General features: G+C 39.4%; 1 protein-coding gene across 1 annotated transcript in view; it reads right to left on the bottom strand.

Moving 5' to 3' along the window:
* Nucleotides 1-18,907, bottom strand: part of ADCY8 (adenylate cyclase 8) — a 225,053-nt gene that overhangs the window by 95,068 nt on the left and 111,078 nt on the right. Inside the window, exons 5-6 of the mRNA XM_004580732.2 lie at nucleotides 17,845-17,972; nucleotides 2,462-2,620 (exon numbers count right to left, since the gene is read on the bottom strand). Coding sequence (XP_004580789.2) covers nucleotides 2,462-2,620; nucleotides 17,845-17,972 — 287 coding nt within the window. The remainder of the gene's footprint in view (nucleotides 1-2,461; nucleotides 2,621-17,844; nucleotides 17,973-18,907) is intronic.

Genomic DNA, 18,907 nt, shown 5'->3' with positions numbered 1-18,907 from the left:
AGACAAGGACTTCGACTGTCACACTAAAGTCCTGAATCAGCTGTAATAGGCAACAAACTGTATGTATAACCATAACCATGAGCACTATTTATTGATTTTGGTGCTAAGGGATTGCATTGGGCATTATCTTGTTTAATAAAAGCTCAAGAATAGCTATCCTCCAAGTGTGATACCAAGTTCAGTAGTTCCTCTCACTTGGTTACATGTTAGAAAGTATTGAATCCATTTCAAATATGCTGAACCAGAAATTCCATACTCAAGGACTTATTAGCCCTTTGAGAAATGCATTCAAATGCCTACTAAAGTTTAAAAACCATCACTCTAGGAGGTCAAGAATCGGAAGTCAAAGGGTGAGATATCTAAAAGTAGCAAAAACATGAATCAATGAAATTCCAAACAACAGAATTTGCAGATGTGTTTTGAAATTTCTGATGTTGGTGCATGTTGGTGATTCCTGAGCTTAGGCCAAGCTGGATGTTGCGCAGACTGTCAGTCTTTAAATAGATGAAATACTTGAAATTGAGAAGGATGTGTTTTCAACCCAATTTTTTTGGGATGAAACTAGACAGGAAGATGAAGGAACTTGTCTCAACTTTCACAGCCAGCAGATAGTGAACCCATTGCTCAACGTTCACCACATGTGATATAAACTCAGGGATTTTTCTGTTTCTGATTGTGACTGAGGACTTTAGTTAAACTGGTTTCCAGATGTCAGAGTAGAATCTTGCAAACCTTCAAAGCTTTGTTCTGAAGTTTGCCAAGGGAATGTATTCAGTATATGGGTAGTTCCCCATACACATATGTTTTTGAAAAAACAGGCCTAGAAACAGATGGATCAACAGCCTGCTTTGTTTAAATTCAGGATTCAGTTACTAAAAATCTCACAGAATTTAAGGACTTAGAGAACCCAGCAGTGGCAGGCCAGGATTTCCTCAGTTCTATTCCAGTGTGGCAAATCCTATAAAAATGGTAACTGACATGGAGATGTCCATGTACAGCTTGCAACGTGTTCAGGAGAGATCTGTAAGATGGATTATGCCCATGTAGCCAATGGGAAAACACATCCTCACTGGGAGAAATACAATAAGCATTGTCATCTTTATTTTACGGTGAGGAAAATGAGACAGAAGAAGCAAAGCACAGGCCTGAGATCACACGGAGAGAATGATGAAGGCCAAGTTTGCTCAAAAATCTCCTGCTGGGTGCCTTACCCAGTTTATACAACTTGATAAAGATACTAGAGCTTCGTACAGCGAGATGGGTAACCTGAGAATTTTCTTCCATGATAATTTATTACCTAATATTAAATATAATTTTCAAAAATAATGGAAGAGACTAGAGAACACTGCATCTCCAAAGACAGGAAGGTTGTATTGAGAGAGGAATATATGTTTGTCTCTATCTATCTATCTATCTTTCTTTCTATCTATCTATCTATCTATCTATCTATCTCTTTTATCTCTATCAACTAATCAATTACCTATAATCTGTTTGTTGTCATCTGTGTTTTATTATTTTTGCATTTGCTTGTGCATTTATTTTCACTTTTAATTAAAAGGCAGGGGAAGACCCAGAAGGCAGAATATATGAAGAGATTTTTTTCATTCACTGGATCACTCTCCAGAAGCCAACCACTGTTAAGGCAGGGCCAAATTGAAGTCAGGAGCCCAGAACTTCATTAAGGTCTCCTAGATGGCAGGGATCAAAGTACCGGATCCATTCTTTGTTAAATGCTAGGGTGTGCCTTAGCATGAAGCAGTAGTGGAAATGGAATTGGTTCTCAAACCTAGGGTTATGGTTATACCTGGCAACATCTAAACCATGTACTAAACACTTGCCCCTATCATGTCTCCCCTCCCAGGCTCTGTTTCTATAATTTCTCAGAAAGAGTAGCTGTAGAAAACTAGTTCAAAGGATTGTATATATTTGAGATCTAACTAAATCCAGTTTCTGTAAATAGAATCATAACACTAGTCTCCAAGCATCAACTGTCCTTTTCAGGACACCAACACCGTATGGGGTCTAGACCAACCTTCCCACACAAATTTGCTGTGTTCAATTTTCAAGGAAAGCTCTGAATTTTCTGTAGGTCTTAACTTTGGCTTTTCACAGTATTGACACAAGAACTAAAATAGATTCTTCATAGGCTATGCTTTAACTGAATCAGCATAAGATTTGGATACCAGGGCTCCTAAAATGTGTTGTTGCCACTTCTGATTTGTAGCCAAATATAAGAACCATTATTATGTGGGGAAGGGACCAGCACACCTCAGTGTCATGCCAGCATCTCTATGACCTCTGGTGCACTTTATTAGACACAAGGGGTCAATATTTGTGTGATGTTTCAATGTGCAGTCTCCTTAAGTATTTGCTTCTTAGACCCATGCCTCTGAATTCTGCACACAGCAAACCTGTTTTCATAGTCGGTACAGAGCAATGAAAGGACTTTGTTTTGGCTTACCCAGGGATTCCTCCAGATTCTAGTTTGTTTGCAATGTCCACATCCCAAGACCAGACGTCAAACTGCCACTTCCTTAGGCCCAGAACACCACATAACACAGAACCCGAGTGGATTCCAATCCGCATATCCACATCATGCTTTGTCCTTGACCGGACGTACCTGTTAACGTAGGTGATTGGAGAGACACATGTATAAGACTACAGAGAGTATTTTTCAACACAGGAGGCAGTCCCACTCTTGCATCCTCCACAACTTTCCTACAAGGAGTTATCAGATTCTTAGAAACTCCTGGCCTTTTATATGTACTCTCACATGTTATTATAAACCTTCGCCTCACACCTGCTACATACATCTGTCTCAGGTTATGGTGTTAGAATCTTTTCTACTCAGAGTCCATAAAGCTGTGATTGCTTCATACTTCATTGTTCTTTCCATCTATAGCCCCAAACTACTATTGTTTTCTTCTTGCAAATTTGTTCTGAAGACCCTCATTCAGGCCATCATTATAACTCTGTCTGAGGTCCTCGCCTCATCCTGCCCAAGGCTTGGTCAACGAGGCTCCTTCGAAATAGTAATTTTATGTCATCCTTTCACCCTATCCTGTCTAAAACTTCCTTGATCTGAGCAATAATTAAAATACCTCCTTTAGCTCCTTTTTTTGGTTAAAGATTTGCTTAATTTTTGAACTCAGAGTTGGAGTGAGATAAGGAGAGAGATACATATATACGTATATATGTGTGTATATACACATTATCTATCTATCTATCTATCTATCGATCTATCTATCTATCATCTATCTATCAATGGCTTCACTCATGAGATGACTGCAATGGCCAGAGTCTGGCCAAGTTCAAGCCAGGAGGTAGGAGATTTATTTAGGTCTTCAATATGCATGGCAGGGGTCCAAACATTCTGGCCTTCTGCTTCTGTTCTCAGGCCATTAGCAGGCATCTGGATCAGAAGTGGAGCAGCCAGGACACAAAGCATTGATCACATGTGACGCTGACAATGCAGATTGTGGCTTTGTCTTCTGTGTCATAATGTTGGCCCTGAATGAGGTCATTCTTGACTCCAATGACGATTCTACTTTCTGGGCCTTTATTTTATCTCAAATTCTTGGTTAAAAATTGTACAAATTGACAATGAACATCATAGGGAGCAGCTGAAAACATTTTGGCAATGCAAGAAACTGCTGCCAGAACTTGGGAGGAGCATGTCACCTTCTGATGTACTTGCAGATTGGTTTCCATGAGGTTGTTTATTAAGATTGGCCATTTGGGGTCAGCGCCACAGCCTAGTGGCTAAAGTCCTCGCCTTGCATGTGCCAGGATCCCATATGGGTACTGGTTCTAATCCCAGCAGCCCTGCTTCCCATCCAGATCCCTGCAGTTGAGGACGGCCCAAAGTCTTGGGTCCCTGCACCCGCGATGGAGACCTGGAGGAAACTCCAGACTCCTGGTTCGGATCAGCCCAGCTCCAGCCATTGGGGCCGCTTAGGGAGTGAATCAACGGATGGAAGATCTTCCTCTCTGTCTCACCTCTTCTCTGAATGTATGATTTTGCAATAAAATTAAAATAAACCTAAAAAAAGAGTGTCCATTTGTTCTGCCCATCCACTAAGTGTAGACTTAGAGTCCAAGACTATGCTAAGACTGCACTCTCCTGTATCTTTGATGCTGTTACTAACATGTTATGTGCCACTTTAGGCAGAAGCTCTAAGGGCTTGATCAGTCCCAACAACTCTTGTTCTCGTTTCTGTATCCGCCATCAGTTACAAAGTTCAGCCCTTGCCCAGTGCCTTTGAATGAGTAGGGTGGATAATGGTATATCCTCATATACTCCTTGCATAACAGGGATAAAATGTGAATGAAAAATAAAGCTTCATCATAACCAGCAATTTTATAATTGGTACAATCATTAGTCACAATTCACATTTTCCTCATCATCACATAGTTATAGCCAAAGAGTTCAAAACAACAGATTGCAGTTGCTGGAATACTGAGTTTACATTTTGATGTGTTGCCTGCTGGCTACATAAGCTATTTTACTTCTCTATAATTTAAATAGCAAAGATAATAATGTTAATAACAATAGCCTCTTCATGGTTAAGAGGAAAATGTATGTAGAGAGTTCAGAATATTGTTTAATATATACTTAGGATTACTGGATTGTTTATTTTTTATAAAGAAACTTAAGCCTGGGACAGTAAAAGACTTTTTTTTTGTCTGTGATCACATAGTAAGCAGGATTTTAGGACTAAATTGGCACTGTTTTGCTTTTAAACCCCATACTCTCTGCACCACAAGTATGGGATTTGCAATTTGATCATAAACAAATAGCTTAACATTGACCCTGATCATCAGGGGTTGTAAAATAGGGTTCTACCTGATGCTTTCTCACGGAGCTGCTAAAGTCCCAAAGGAGATGATGGATGTTAAAGTGCTTTACCAACAAGTTGTGAGAGACTATTAAACAGTGTGCTGTGCTGATGTTATTAGATAATTAACATTATTCAGAGAATGCACTGGAGCATCTTAATGAAAAGACATTTACATTTCTTAGTTTTTTCTACTAAACAAAAATCATAGTGAGAATACTGAAAGTTTCTTTATTGCATTGTCTCCTTCACCCCTTTTTGGTTACATCTGAAATTTGACTTAAATAAAATATAAGAATGGAACCATGTAAAAGTCATTCATAATTCATAGGTATTGATCCTCTTTGGAAAGGCTATTCTGTGATTATAAAAAAAAACCTCCAACACACAGTCATTCAAGTTCAGCTCTTGAGGGGAAGACCTTTGGATTCCTACGCAGCCAAAATGGAAGTTTCTCTGTTTAAATCTTCAAGTTTGCTTAATTCAAGTTTACACCCAGGGACTGTCTGCTGGGATTTATCAGCTACAAATTAGGAGAAAGTGACTGTGGTTCACTTAACACCTACAGCTTCTCTTGTGTCCTCCACCAATCCTGAGTTTCCTGAGGGCTGGAATCTCATCGTTCCCATCTGTGAAGCATAGTTCGTACATGTGGGCATTGCTCAGAGGAGTTTACTAACCTAGCAGGCAAGGTTCTCTGGCGTTTTTGCTGAACATCCCTGTGTCTGAAGATTAAACCACACCCAGTGCTTTAGGACCTGCTAGTTGGTGGAGGGTGGTGACCCTTCAAACCATTTCCTTTCCAAACAGCAGCTTCGCTCTGTGGTGGGCCTATTTTTAAGATATATTCCTTGAAGTGTACCTATAAAATACAGTGAGTCTCTTTTTTAAAAAACAGATGAAAATTTAAAAACCATTTGATATTTTGTAGTTCTGTATAGGTAGGGACAAATAGTACAATGATTAGCAGCAGAAAACTGAAGGTATCTTTTTTAATCGAGGGAGCAATGTTACAGTTATAAGGATAAGATAAAGGATATTAGAATTATTCATTTAACTTAAATGCTGCAAGTAGTTCATTTTCTGGTCAATTCATCCATCCATAGAAGTTGCTGGAGGAGTTTCAGGAGGCACGAGCCAGTAACAGTCACTGATATTTAAACTGGACTCTATATTCTCAATGAATAAGCAGAAAATGAGAATAATTTTTGCAGAGTAGCAGTTTGGCACTGTGGGATAAACACTCAACTTCTTTGTTTTAGGGTCAGAGACCAGAATCCCAATGCAGATTTTACCATTGCTGAGTTGGGCTCCAGACACAGGTATCAAAGCCATGCTGGTTGTGCTATTGGGCTTCCTATTTACTAAAGGCTAGTTTTATTAGTATTAGTCTCAGAATCTTGGTTTCTTCAAATATAAGGAGGGGGGCTGGTTCCCTGAAGAGTGTTCATAAAATTAAACATGTAAAACAGTTAATCTGATACATACAGGACACTCACAACTTTCAATTGTTGTCAGCTATGATGACTTTCAACTACATAGGTTGAATCAGAGGATTAAAAATTTGGAAATTGATTACTCATTTTCATTTTCTGCTAAAACCATGACAGCAATAATTATTTACAGCAATTATCTTCCCCTAGCCTGTTTAATACAGTTACCAGGAAGAAACAGTACCTTGTGACTTTCCAGAACAAAACAAAGGTGAGGCAGTTATGGAGCTCAGTTGTGCTTGAAGAGTATTGTGTAGATGTGGAATTTTGATGATACAAGTGAGTTATAAAAAGTGCATTGCTTTTGGGTTACGTAGTTTTATGTGGAAAGCTTTTATAACAGGTATGTGAGTCTAAACACAAAGGTTGCTTTCTGTTACCATGTATAGCTTCTTTAAAAAAATAGCAGAAAAAGTAGTAGGCTGGGCTTGGCCTATGGATGTTGAACTTGACAAATTTATCTTAAAAATCAGTGAATTTATAATAAGGATGCTTCAAGAGTCAGTGTGGATTTGGGGATGCTGGTGTGGTGGGTCTTTAACTCTGGTTCATTTTTTGGCCTGTGCTGCACTTGAGTGAAACTCATCCCAACATAGAAGCTGCAATTTAACAAAGCACTTCCCTCTTCAAGATCTCACTCGAACATGCACAGTAATTTTGAGAGGGCTGTGAGTGTGTCAAAACCTTCCCTCTTGCAGATGAGGAAACTGAGACTCTAAGAACGTTAAGAGATGCCCATTACCTCTTCTGTGTCAGATATTCCATCTTCACAATCCAAGTCAACCCCACATCATTCTATGCAAAATGGCCAGCTCATCCATTCACCTACCCACCCATCCATCCATTCATCTACCCACCCATCCATCCATTCATCCATCCATCCAGCCAGCCAGCCATCCACTCAAGAAGCATGTTGAAGATCTTGATAGACACAAGAAGTGAGCCAAATAGATAAACCGATTTGCATACTTATGGAGCTTGTTTTGAGATGACTAATTCTTGCTTGATAGTTAAGGAAGCCAGAGTGGAGAGAGGGTAAGTTATTCTCCCAAGATCACCCAGGTATTAAGGTATGGGGCTTGACTGACACTCACCATGCCAGACATCTGAATGAATGTGGTTTGGACACTTGGCTGTATTTGTCTCCAATTGCTGGGAGTGGAAACCTGATGTGCTAGCAAGAGACCTCCCTGCTAAGAACTGCCTAGTAGGAGCACAGGGAGAACAATGGTCCTCTTGGTCCTGGCTGGCAATCTTGAGGAAGTGAGCAGTGTTGATCTGACTTCCCTTCATGTCTCTGAATCTGAGAATAATGACACACTGAGTCAAGGTGGCTTTGCACCTGGGTCAGAATTTCCTTGTTGAGCCAGCTCAGCGAAATTTTGGCTGCTATAAAATGATCTTTCTCCTAAATTAACACTTACAGAGGGATAGTGGAGGCATAGACAGTTTGGAGTTTTTGTAGAGTGGTGGGGCACTCATTCTTTGATTACTTTTAGTCTCCTTCATTTTACCTCTTAATTCCCATTAGTGTTTAATGCATTTCCCTTCCTACCCCTCAATACCATCTGTCCTTCCTGCCATGGAGTTTTGTTATCCCCCACAGCTGTTAAAGTACATCTCCTGGCAGTCTCTAGGCCAGACCTAGCCACAAGGGCAAAGAATCCCAGTCTCTCATGCCAGCGCCATTTTTTGTGATAAGGTATGCATAATGCTTGAATTATGTGAGGGAGAATCTGATTTGACAGATCTCGGGTGGAGCCCAAGATTCTACACGTCCAGTCAATTTCCAGTTGATGTTGCTGCTGCTGATTATGGACCACATTCATAATTCTACAGCCCTAGACCAAGGCTGTCCGTCAGTCACCACTTAAAACTATGGTTCACCCTATTCAGTTTCTTCCTCAAATTTCTTATGTCTTCTTGCTGATCAAAATCATATATTCTATAATCTTGGTGGAACACAGTGGGCCCTATGTCCTTTTCCATGCTGAAGCTGAATTGCTTGGTATGTCCTCCCATGGTGAAGAGAGACAATCAATGGTAAGCTCTCTGGTGTCTCTTTCTCTCAGGGCACCATGTGGACCAAAAGAACCCCATTCTCGTGAACTTATCTAAACTGACTTAACTCCATTTCCACAAATCATCACCAGGACTAAAGTTTTAAAATATGAAATTTGAGAGGAGTCAAAGTCTGCTCCATAGAAGTATACTTAGTGAAATGAGATATTAAAACCTATTTTCTAAGAATTTTATCATTAAACATACTTTTATTATAGATCTTTCCCATTTTAATTACTTAATCATTTAATGTTTTGTACTTCCTATAAACAAAATAAGCATGCTTTTATGATTGATAGTTACATGTCAACTTAGAATTGGGTGAGGGTTGTAACTTATTATTTGAGGGTGTAAAGAGCAAGAAGTTTGCAAACCACCATTGTGAAGAATCAGAATCAAAGTCTTCCGTGGGACCATTTCCAAATCAAACTTACAAAGAATATGGATTACAATGTGCATTCCACAAAACTGAAATCCTCTTCTTCACAAAAAGAACTCCTTGTCTAAACCATACTGTTTGACAGGCAGCTTCTTATAGGAAATTTAAAAGCTAGGGTGATTTGGCTCCCTCCTTCTTCTCCTGCCTTTCTTGCGAGTTTCTTTCTGCCTCCCTCCCTCCCTCCCTTCCTTTCTTCCTTTCTCTCTCTCTTTCTTTTCTTTTCTTTCTTTCTTTTCTTACTTCCTCCCCTTTTTAAAGATTTATTTATTTTTATTAGAAAGATTTACGGAGACAATGAGAGATGGAGAGAAACATCCTCCATCTGTTGGTTCACTCGCCAAGTGGCTACAATGTCTAAAGCTAAGCTAATGTGAAGAGAGGAGGCAGGAGTTTCTTCGGGTCTCCACACAGGTGCAGGGTCCCAAGGCTTTGGGCTGTCCTTGACTGCTTTCCCAGGCCACAAGAAGGGAGCTGAATGGGAATAGGGACAGCTGGGACACGAACCAGTGCCCATATGGGATCCTGGTGCATGGAAGGCAAGGACTTTGGCCACTAGGCTATCTCACTGGGCCCACTCCTTTTGGTTCTAAAATGCTCCAGACACAGGCTCTGTGAATTCTTGGTCAAATGTTCTTTAACTTAATTCATGGGTACTCCAACATGAATTCATATACATGAACACAGGGTATATGTTGCAAATGGACTGTGGCCAGGCCAGTTACTGGTACACAGAGGAAGGTAGAATATGACTCTAGCGGTGTCAACAAGAACACCTTCATTCTTAACAGAGTTTATCTTTGGTGCTGATATATTCTCTGCTCCATCCTATAAAAGCCTGAGTGTAGCATTTAAGAATTTAGCCAGTTTTGTGCTGGTAAATGTTTCACAACTGTCTCTTTTGGGACAAAACACCTTCATTCCTAATGCTTGTCAATGTTTGGGGTGTAGATATTCCTTTCATGGCTTATTTCAAGCTTCTAACATGGTCCTTGAAAATAGGCAGAATCCAATTTCACCACATTTCTTATTATAGTTTTGGCTTGATGGAATTCTTCCTCTGTGTGGATAGCTGAGTTTTTGGCAATTCACTTGGGACTTTGCATGGAATAGAGATGGACGTCACAGGCACAGGCCATGTCTGTTGCCTTAGGTCTTTGTACACTGTACAGTGCTTGGTTTCTAACGCGGTGGTGAGATGAAGTCACCTCCATTGTCTCCAATATTCAGATCTCACCATGTGTATCTGCCCTCCCATATGATTATTCTAACTTTTCAAAGAAGGAAATAAGTCTAACATGTGAAACACTCCTGGAAGCAGAATGTCAACCACAATCTCTTGAGTGTTCAAGGGAAAGCATGCTTCATTACATCACATGGTTTCATCCTAGCTGCATCACTGGATTAGTGTGAGAATTGTGCCTCAGGAGTGGAGTGATGGGTGGATCGTCAGGGAATCAGGGCCTCTGGGAGGAGCCCTACATTTAGAGAACGAACACAAACTGAGTCAGGGATACTGTTGGAACACAGTTCCATCCAATGGGATATTTCAGGTCTTTAAGAGGAAAAGACAGTGATGGTTGCAGTGGACTGCTCTGTTTACCAACTTCCAATGGTCCTATCCCCTTTATAAGCGGGAGGAACATGTTGCTTCTTGTTCACAGCTGTCTACACGCGTCTAAGACTCTGCATTCTAACTTGGTGCTCTCACAGATGCCATTGCCTATGAGGCAGAAGAACATTGTGATGGTTGATTTTATGTGCCAACTTGATTAGCCTATAGTATCCATATATTTGGTCAAATGCTAGCCTAACTAAGGCTATAAAGGTATTTGTTTAGAATGAGATGAACAAGTATATCTATACATTTTGAATTAATCAGATTTTCCTGCATCATGTGAATGTATCTTCCTGGTCATTTAAAATCCTAGGAGAAGAAACAGTGGTGTCCCCTGGATATGATGGGTTTCTCACTGCACTGTCTATGCGCTTGAACTGTAGTGCCAACATCCCCTGAATCTCCAGCCAGCCAGCCTTTTCCAGGCTCTCACAGTCTCTTGCAACACATTTCTCTGTGTGTATACAAACATCCTGTTGGCTGTTTTTTTTTTTTTTTGAGAATGTTAATACAAATGCCTTTCTCTTCACCCCAATTTGATTTGTCAAAGCTTCTTTTCCTTTTTAGCTGTATCAGTGATACATGATGATGAGGGTCATGGAAAATGCATATGATATTTAATTTTGTTTCTCTGAGACATTTTGGAATGCCCTTGTATTTCTGAAAAGGGAAAATGCTAAAAAAAACACGGATGAGAATCAAAACCACCTATCTTCTGTTACAGTGTTTTATGACTTCTCTTTTTGTAAAACTAGGCTTTTTTTCCTAAAAGTTACCTTTTTATAAATAAGTGTGCATGAATTCTACTATTTGTACTTTTTAAACTCACAAGTATTGTCATATGCCATTGGCTATTCACGTAAGCTGTGATATCCAGTGACTGGTCGTCTATCCATCTCATATACATGTCAAGCGTCTGAGTACTTGCTATCATTTAGACATGTCTGGGTTGATGCAGATGTAGTTTAGTCTTTGTTCTGTCACACAGTGTATGTGAAAGTTTGTGTGTCCTATCAAAGTCTCAGTTTTTTAAATATAAAAATTAGGAAAGGTAGAAGTGCTTCTCTCGTATCATTGCTGGTATTATGTCAATCAAGTGAGCAGGATTATTTAATTTAGTGCTAGATATATAGTGAATAGTTAGCTCACATTGGCTTCATTAACTATTATTACCAGATCTATTTTATTTTGACCATTATAAATTATTTTGTGAAAAAGAAGCCAGAAACGTGTTTGTGTGATAAAACCATCATAGTCCTCGCATCTTTAGAAAGAGTACAGATTTCTAAATGCCACACATTTAGAAACACCATTTTAGAACAGAATGAGAAGAAACTGAGAGAAAATGGAGAGAAACAGTGAGGAAGGGAGGTAAAGAGACTGAGAAAGAAAGAGAGGGAAAGAAAGAGGGGGAGAGACTAGGGTGAGATAAAGACAAAAAAGAAAAATACAAGAGATGTTGAGGGAAGGTGTGGGTGTTCTTGCCTCCAGTCGGTAGAAAGCAAGGTAATTCCGGCTGTTCTTTCCTAGTCTAACCTACTGCTTAGCAGGGAAGCTCTGCCACAGGATGAAAAATTTTGCTCTAATTAACTGCTGGAGAAAGGCCAGCTCCTACTTTGTATTCTCATGTCATTCCTATGACTTTTCAACAACTGCATTGCAAAGATCTGGCTCTGCAGTTCTCATTAGGATGCCACGGGGACAACTTCCGTAAATCATGAATAACGCTGTTGCAGAAACAGAGCCCGGTGCTGACTTTGGCATCTTCTCAGTAATCCAGACTCCCCCAGACAGACTCCAACGTATCATGAAGTGGCACTTGGTTCCCCTCTTCAATCTATGTAACAGAAATTGTCATCTAATTTTATTTGAGTTTATTCAATTGTGTAAATAGACATGTGTGAGACACATTAGAGGCAAACTTACATTCAGTGTCTTCTTAGCTATTTATCTGGCTGTTACCATGTTTCTCAAATAAAATATTTTTGATGAAATCAGTATATTAGGAGATCCTATTGGTTAAGGATTATTTTCTTGGTATTTCTGGTTATTTATGAACTTTTTCCACTTCTAATTATCAATTATACTTATTTACTAGAGATGTGTGTAAGAGCTCTCAAGCCATATGTTGCTCCTTGGTATCGGTGGTGGAATTCAGGCATCAGCAGAAAATACACAAAACTGAAGTTGTGAAGCTAGATACTGCAAAGGTTAAGACTCATGGCTTTGCAGGCATTTGGTTCCAGACTAATATCCCCGTGCCATGATGGAAGATCTGTGTGCTATCAGGCAGTTATAGAACCTGTGTAATTGCAAGTCTCCTGCCAATAAAGTGGTAATCCAATTCGAGAGTTTCAAAAATCAAGCAGCATCACTACAATGGTACAGGTTGACATGCTTTACATCATCTGCTCTGCCTTATTTGAATTTTTAACTTTGCAACTCTGTCATGAAGAGTTAATGAGATAATGTTCATTATCTCAGTGTCCGGCATACAATAAGTGATTAATAAAGTTACATTGCTATTATTTTTTACTAGCATATAGAAGAAGCTAAACAAAGATACCTGTGACTCTACTGAGTCAAATTTTCCAGTATGCAAACCCAGCTTGTCTTCCAAGGTGCTACTAAACCATTTCTACTTTAATAATATGAATATTTCCCATTTGAGTTTACAAAGGGGTATTGTGAAGATGTAATTTTATTGTCCCTGTCTTATGAAGAGGTGATAAGAGCTCTAGGTTATGTCATGCATACAAAGTTACACACCCAATAAGAGGAAGAAGCAGCAAACACACTGGCTTTGTTGCTTCACATCTCCAGCGCCTGTTCTGCACTCAGCAAGTTACCCATAAAGAGACCTTCAGAACAAGAACACTCCTTTGAGAACACTGGCCAGCAGCAAACCGTATCTTTCATGAGATAGAATCCTGTCTGAAACTCAGAGTGTTGTTAGTTCAATGGTCAACGTATTGTCATGACAAATGTTTAAATTGGTTAAGGTTTCTATGTTGTAAATCATCTAGGGTGTCCCCCAGGGTCTCAGTTTTGAAGTATTATCATCCTTTCCTTTCTGTTTCACAGTTGCTATTCTGTTCCAACTTCTCTTAGATTGTTACAGAAAGATCTAGACAGTTTCTTTCCCAGTGTTAGCCACACAAAGAGCCATCCTTCTCCACAGTTAGATTTTTCTGACATCTAGATCAGAACTTGTCACTTCCCTACTGTATATTCTTTTGCCTATAGAATCCCAACATTCTGTACAGTAACCCAATTGTCTAAATTTAGATCTGTGTTAGTCATCAAGGCCTGCTTCAATGCGTATACTCAACACACACACTTCCATATAAACACCCACACATATACCCACACATCTCCATATACGCACTTGTAGATACCCATCACTGAAGCCATTATGTTTAGTGTCTGGCTTACATCAGCCCCCCAAAAACTAATATCACAGGTTTTCTCTCATCTGTGGTAACTAACATTCAGACGACAAGAACATAACCTTTATGAGTGAGATCGATATTTTGAGATTTGATTATTGTTTACAGACTTAGTCTACACTACGAAGAAACAGTACATATTTTTTCAGCTGACTAGTGGTTAGAATCTTTGTCTAATGGAGTGTGAAGCCTGTGATGGTTAAGTGAATTGCAAGTAAGTAATTTAAAAGTCAAAAATAAATAAGGAAAGAATGAGAGGATAGGGTGCGAAGTACTATTATGCTGTTAAATCTGTACTGTGAAAGGCAGTAAATTTGCTCACTTCATAATACTAAGTCAAAATATTTTAAAAAATGAAAATAAAATATTTATTTGCTTGTTTTATATATTTTGACTGCAAGATTTAATCTATTTACATGCAAGAGAATTACTGACTGGATTGGTAAGAACTTACAAATGATTTTTTGGAGGAGTAGATTTTTGCCTCATTTCTTCCTTTCCTAAGGTCTTCATCTGTGACTAAATGGTATGTCTTCATTTGCTACTTTTTGCTTTTTGTTTGTATACTATAAAGAGATATCTTTTGGCTCCCATGTGGCTTTTACAACCTTTATTATTTTTCCCTCACTGTACACAAGCTCTATACTTTTACATTGTCATGCCACACATTTTTAATTTTTCATGTCACTATTTCCATCTTTGCATATTTTATCTCTTAATAATTGCTGTAGTTTTTTTTAACAGTGAAATAGTTTAGTCATTTAACTTCCATACATTTAGGCAGTTTAAACACTCCCACTACAGCATTAATTAGAATATTCCAATTTTGAATATGCACTTATTCTTACCAGTGAGTTTGATACCTCAAATGTTTTTGTGTTACTCATTAACAACCTCAGGTGACACAACTCTTTTTTAGCATTTCTTGTAACACCAGTGCTGACGGATTCTCTCGGTTTTGTAGATCTGTGACAGTGTCTCTTCATTTCTGAAGGACAGATTTAGTAATGAATACTTTCTTGATTGATAGGGTTTCCTTCCTTTCTTTTTTTATTTGGAAGGCAGATTTACAGAGAGAAGGAGAGACAAATGGAGAGAGAGAGAGAGAGAGAGAGAGAGAGAGAGAGAGAGAGAAAGAGAGACTACTAATTCACTGAGTCACTCGCCAAATGACTGCAATAACTGGAGCTAAGCTGAACAGAAGTCTGGAACCAGGAGCTTCCTCCAGGGCTCCCAGCTGGGCAGAGAGGCTCAAGAAACCAAGCCATCCTCCACCGTGTTCCCAGGTCACAAGCCCTGAGCTAGACAGGAAGTGGAGCAGCCAGGAGTAGCATGAGTGCCCATCAGGGATATTGGTCACTTACAGGAGAAGAATTAGCCTATTGAGTCACCAGGCAGGCTTCTGATTGGTGTTTAAAATTTAGCCTTTTGAGTGTATCATCCCACTCTATCCTGTAAGGTGTCTGCTCAAAAATCTATTTCTAGAGTTGTCTGACTATCCAAATACTGCTTTTTTTTTTTTTTTGCTATGTTCTGTATCTTCTGTCTTTCTTAGTTTTTTACTTGATTGTAATATGTCTTAAGTCATTTGTATTGAATCTTATTGGGGATCTTTGACATTTCTATACCTGGATGTTTTCCTAATATATGTATTTAAATTTTTCCCATAAATCCTGGAAGCTTCCTTGATTTTCCTTTTCTCCTCTGACATTACATCTTAACCTAATCTATCTTTTCGTTCATATATTCTTTCTCCTCTTTCTACATTCCTTAAAGAAGAGAATTTCTTCATCATTACAGAAGATAGAAAACTAATAGATGGTCATTTTTAATCATTTTGTTCAGATTTCTACTTAGTTGTAGAGGTGGTGAGGGCTGAGTTTTCACCATGTGCCTTAGAGAAAAATAATGTAAATTCATCTCCCCTGCTCATCCCTGGAATTCTCTTCTTAATTTTGCGTGAGACTTTCAGAATTTTCCCTTGAGACATGGGAACTATGAATTTTATTCAATAACTTCGCTTCCCATGAGCAAAGATAGGATGCACAGATTGAAAATTGTATATTTTTCTAAAATATTTATCCTTTACTAAAACTGCTTTCTCTGAAGGCACATGATTTCTGTTGAAGGAAGGTAGCTCATTGTAGTCTCTGCCTCACAGTAGATCAATAATCTACCAGTTTGTACAGGTGCATGGATGCAGATGGATTATTCCGGACCCAATCATCACTAACTGGGCAACTCAGGACTGGCGAAGTGGCACAGCGTGGGGCTGAAAAACTTAAATATGTCATACTTAAAAATATATCAGTTGTGTCATTTGGAATATTTTTATCTTTTGATCTTCTAATTCCTTCTCAATTGAATGAAAGTATAAAAGTATGATCCTGTCAAGAGAATGAAGGAATCCCAAGTTTTGATATTAAAGCAATGATAACCATGGTCTCTGGTTCCTCCCAATTCACCATTTGTCTATGTACCTAAGTTTGATGTGGTAAACTCCTATTGCTTCTTTATTGTAAGACACTGTTTTTGATTAATTGAATACCCGAAGCATTTGGGTGGAGAGTTCAATAAAAGGCCCTGAATTCCACTAAGATAATTCAATTTGAAAAGGCTTTTCTGTGTGCTTCTCTTTTGTTACTTGGAGGTCATACCCCTCTTCCAGGGCTGAGTGTGGAATAACAGATGAGTTGCCATTGAGATTTCTGCAGCTCATGGTGGTATACCTGCTTCAAGTCTTGACTATGCTCTCAAACCAGTTTTCTGTTAACGTACCCACTGGAAAGCAGCTTGTGATGGCCTGGGTACTTGAATCCCTACACTCACGCTGGAGACCCAGTTAGAGTCCAGGTCTCCTGGATTTAGCCTGGCTCAGTCTTAGTTCTTGCAGGAATCTGGGGAACAAAACAACATGTGGAAGATATTTTTTCTTTTTAGACGCACGCGCACACACACACACACACACACACACACACACTGACAGTTGTTTAAAAAGTTCATGAGAAATGTGTATGATGAGAAAACTGTACATGCACTTAAAAACTATTTTATTTCAAGACATTTATCCAAAGTTTCCATAAACTTTTCAAAGTGCTCATGTGTATTTCAATATGGTTCTGTCCCTGTAACTTCTATTAACACCTTTGCAGAGGTTGTGTGAAGATGACATTTAGAATTCTGTCACCACTTTAAAATCTCAAAAATACATAAGATAGTACCAAGTTTCTGTCTGAGAATAATCATGCATCGTCTAGGTCCAGAGTACTTGTCCTCAGCAAATTTCCTCATTTTGATTAAGCTGCTGCTTGTCATATAAACTAATAAAGCCAAAAACACTTGCCATATATCAATGCAACTAACCCCAGTGGAACTCCTTCAGTGATTTCTTATTTGCTTTAGTGTAAAGAGTGACACTTTAACGTGCTAAGGCCCTGTAAATCCCAGGTGTTCCAACCCAGAGTTCATCTGCATCAGCTTTTCCAGCCCCAGACCTCACAAGCTACCATTGCAGCCCATCCTGATATCTGCATTTCTGCATTTTGTTTCCAAAGCTGTCCACCTTGCCTGTTGGATACTGTTCCTCCCCTTTTCTAAAAGCAGCATATACATCTCTGCTCCCGAAAGGCTTATATTTATCTCAGTCTCTGCACTGTAACCCCCTAAAGGCGAGGGTGGTCTTCGTCTTGTCACTTGCCATAGCCTCATGAGGACATCTATGAAACAAACTTGTGGCACAAACGGAGTTATACTTAGAAATGAATCTAATAGCTTAATAGATTTCTATAATAGATTTCTATTTTATGAGTACATAGTGCTCATGAAATAGGCTGACAGGATCTGTCTTTCATCATGCATTTGATGTACTGAAAAGGATAGATGGGACAAGTGGGTGTTACTCATTCTGCATATTGAGTGCCCAGATGGCATGGAACAAACTGTAAATTACCTGATGGTTTTGATCATGCTGAGACCCATTTCAACACAGCAGTGGGCATGGTCCTGGCGGGGCTCAGGTAGTCCAGAAACGCAGTAGTAGCAATCCCCCAGGATTTTAATACGAAGGCAGTGATGCTCCTAGAATGAACAGAGTGGGAAGGTAAAGGCCTGTGTCAACAGAACTAATGCTTCAGAAAGGCTTGGGAAAGAGGCAAGCAGGGTCAGGATCTCTGTAACTTGGGGTCAGAAGCATCTCCTGTGAAATGCACTTGTATTATCTTGCTAGGGATCCAGAGTGAGGGAGTACTCCAAAGTGGGGTTTGAAGGAACCAAAGATAGGAAACTACAGAAAAAGCCCTACAAATTTCAGCTCAACAGACACATAGCCATATCCAAACTCTTCCACCAATTGGCTACATGTCTTGTACACCCACCACTTGAATAATTCTAGAAAGAGCATTCAAAGTTTCCCCTACGTGTCTAATCCCCAACGTTGTCTTTCTCAGAACTCATTTGTGAATGAACAGCTCTTAGCATTCTTTAGCTCAGAAAAAACTGGCTGAATTTGTAAACAACTTGGACATTTCTATTACGTTGAATTTGTTTTAGGTTCTTTCCAAAGTAGAGTATTTGTGCCTTAAGAGATGCTGACTATACCTTATACATTTTAAAAATTAATTTGCGGGCCCAGCGGCCTGGCCCAGCGGCTGAAGTCCTCGCCTTGGAAGCCCCCGGGATCCCATATGGGCGCCGGTTCTAATCCCCGCAGCTGCACTTCCCATCCAGCTCCCTGCTTGTGGCCTGAGAAAGCAGTCGAGGACGGCCCAAAGATTTGGGACCCTGCACCTGTGTGGGAGACCCGGAAGAGTCGGATCGGCGCTCACCGGCCCGTTGCGGCTCACTTGGGGAGTGAATCATCGGACGGAAGATCTTCCTCTCTGTCTCTCCTCTTCTCTGTATACCTGACTTTGTAATAAAATGAATAAATCTTTTACAAAAAATAAAAATTAATTTGCTTATTTATTAAAAAAACATAAATTGAGCATACAATAATAAAGTAAGTATGGTCCTTG

The sequence above is a fragment of the Ochotona princeps genome, chromosome 9, assembly GCF_030435755.1.
Source record: "Ochotona princeps isolate mOchPri1 chromosome 9, mOchPri1.hap1, whole genome shotgun sequence".
In the NCBI taxonomy this organism is placed as follows: Eukaryota; Metazoa; Chordata; class Mammalia; order Lagomorpha; family Ochotonidae; genus Ochotona; species Ochotona princeps.
The sequence above is the reverse complement of the archived record's forward strand: the minus strand, read 5'-3'. Positions and strand labels throughout refer to the sequence as shown.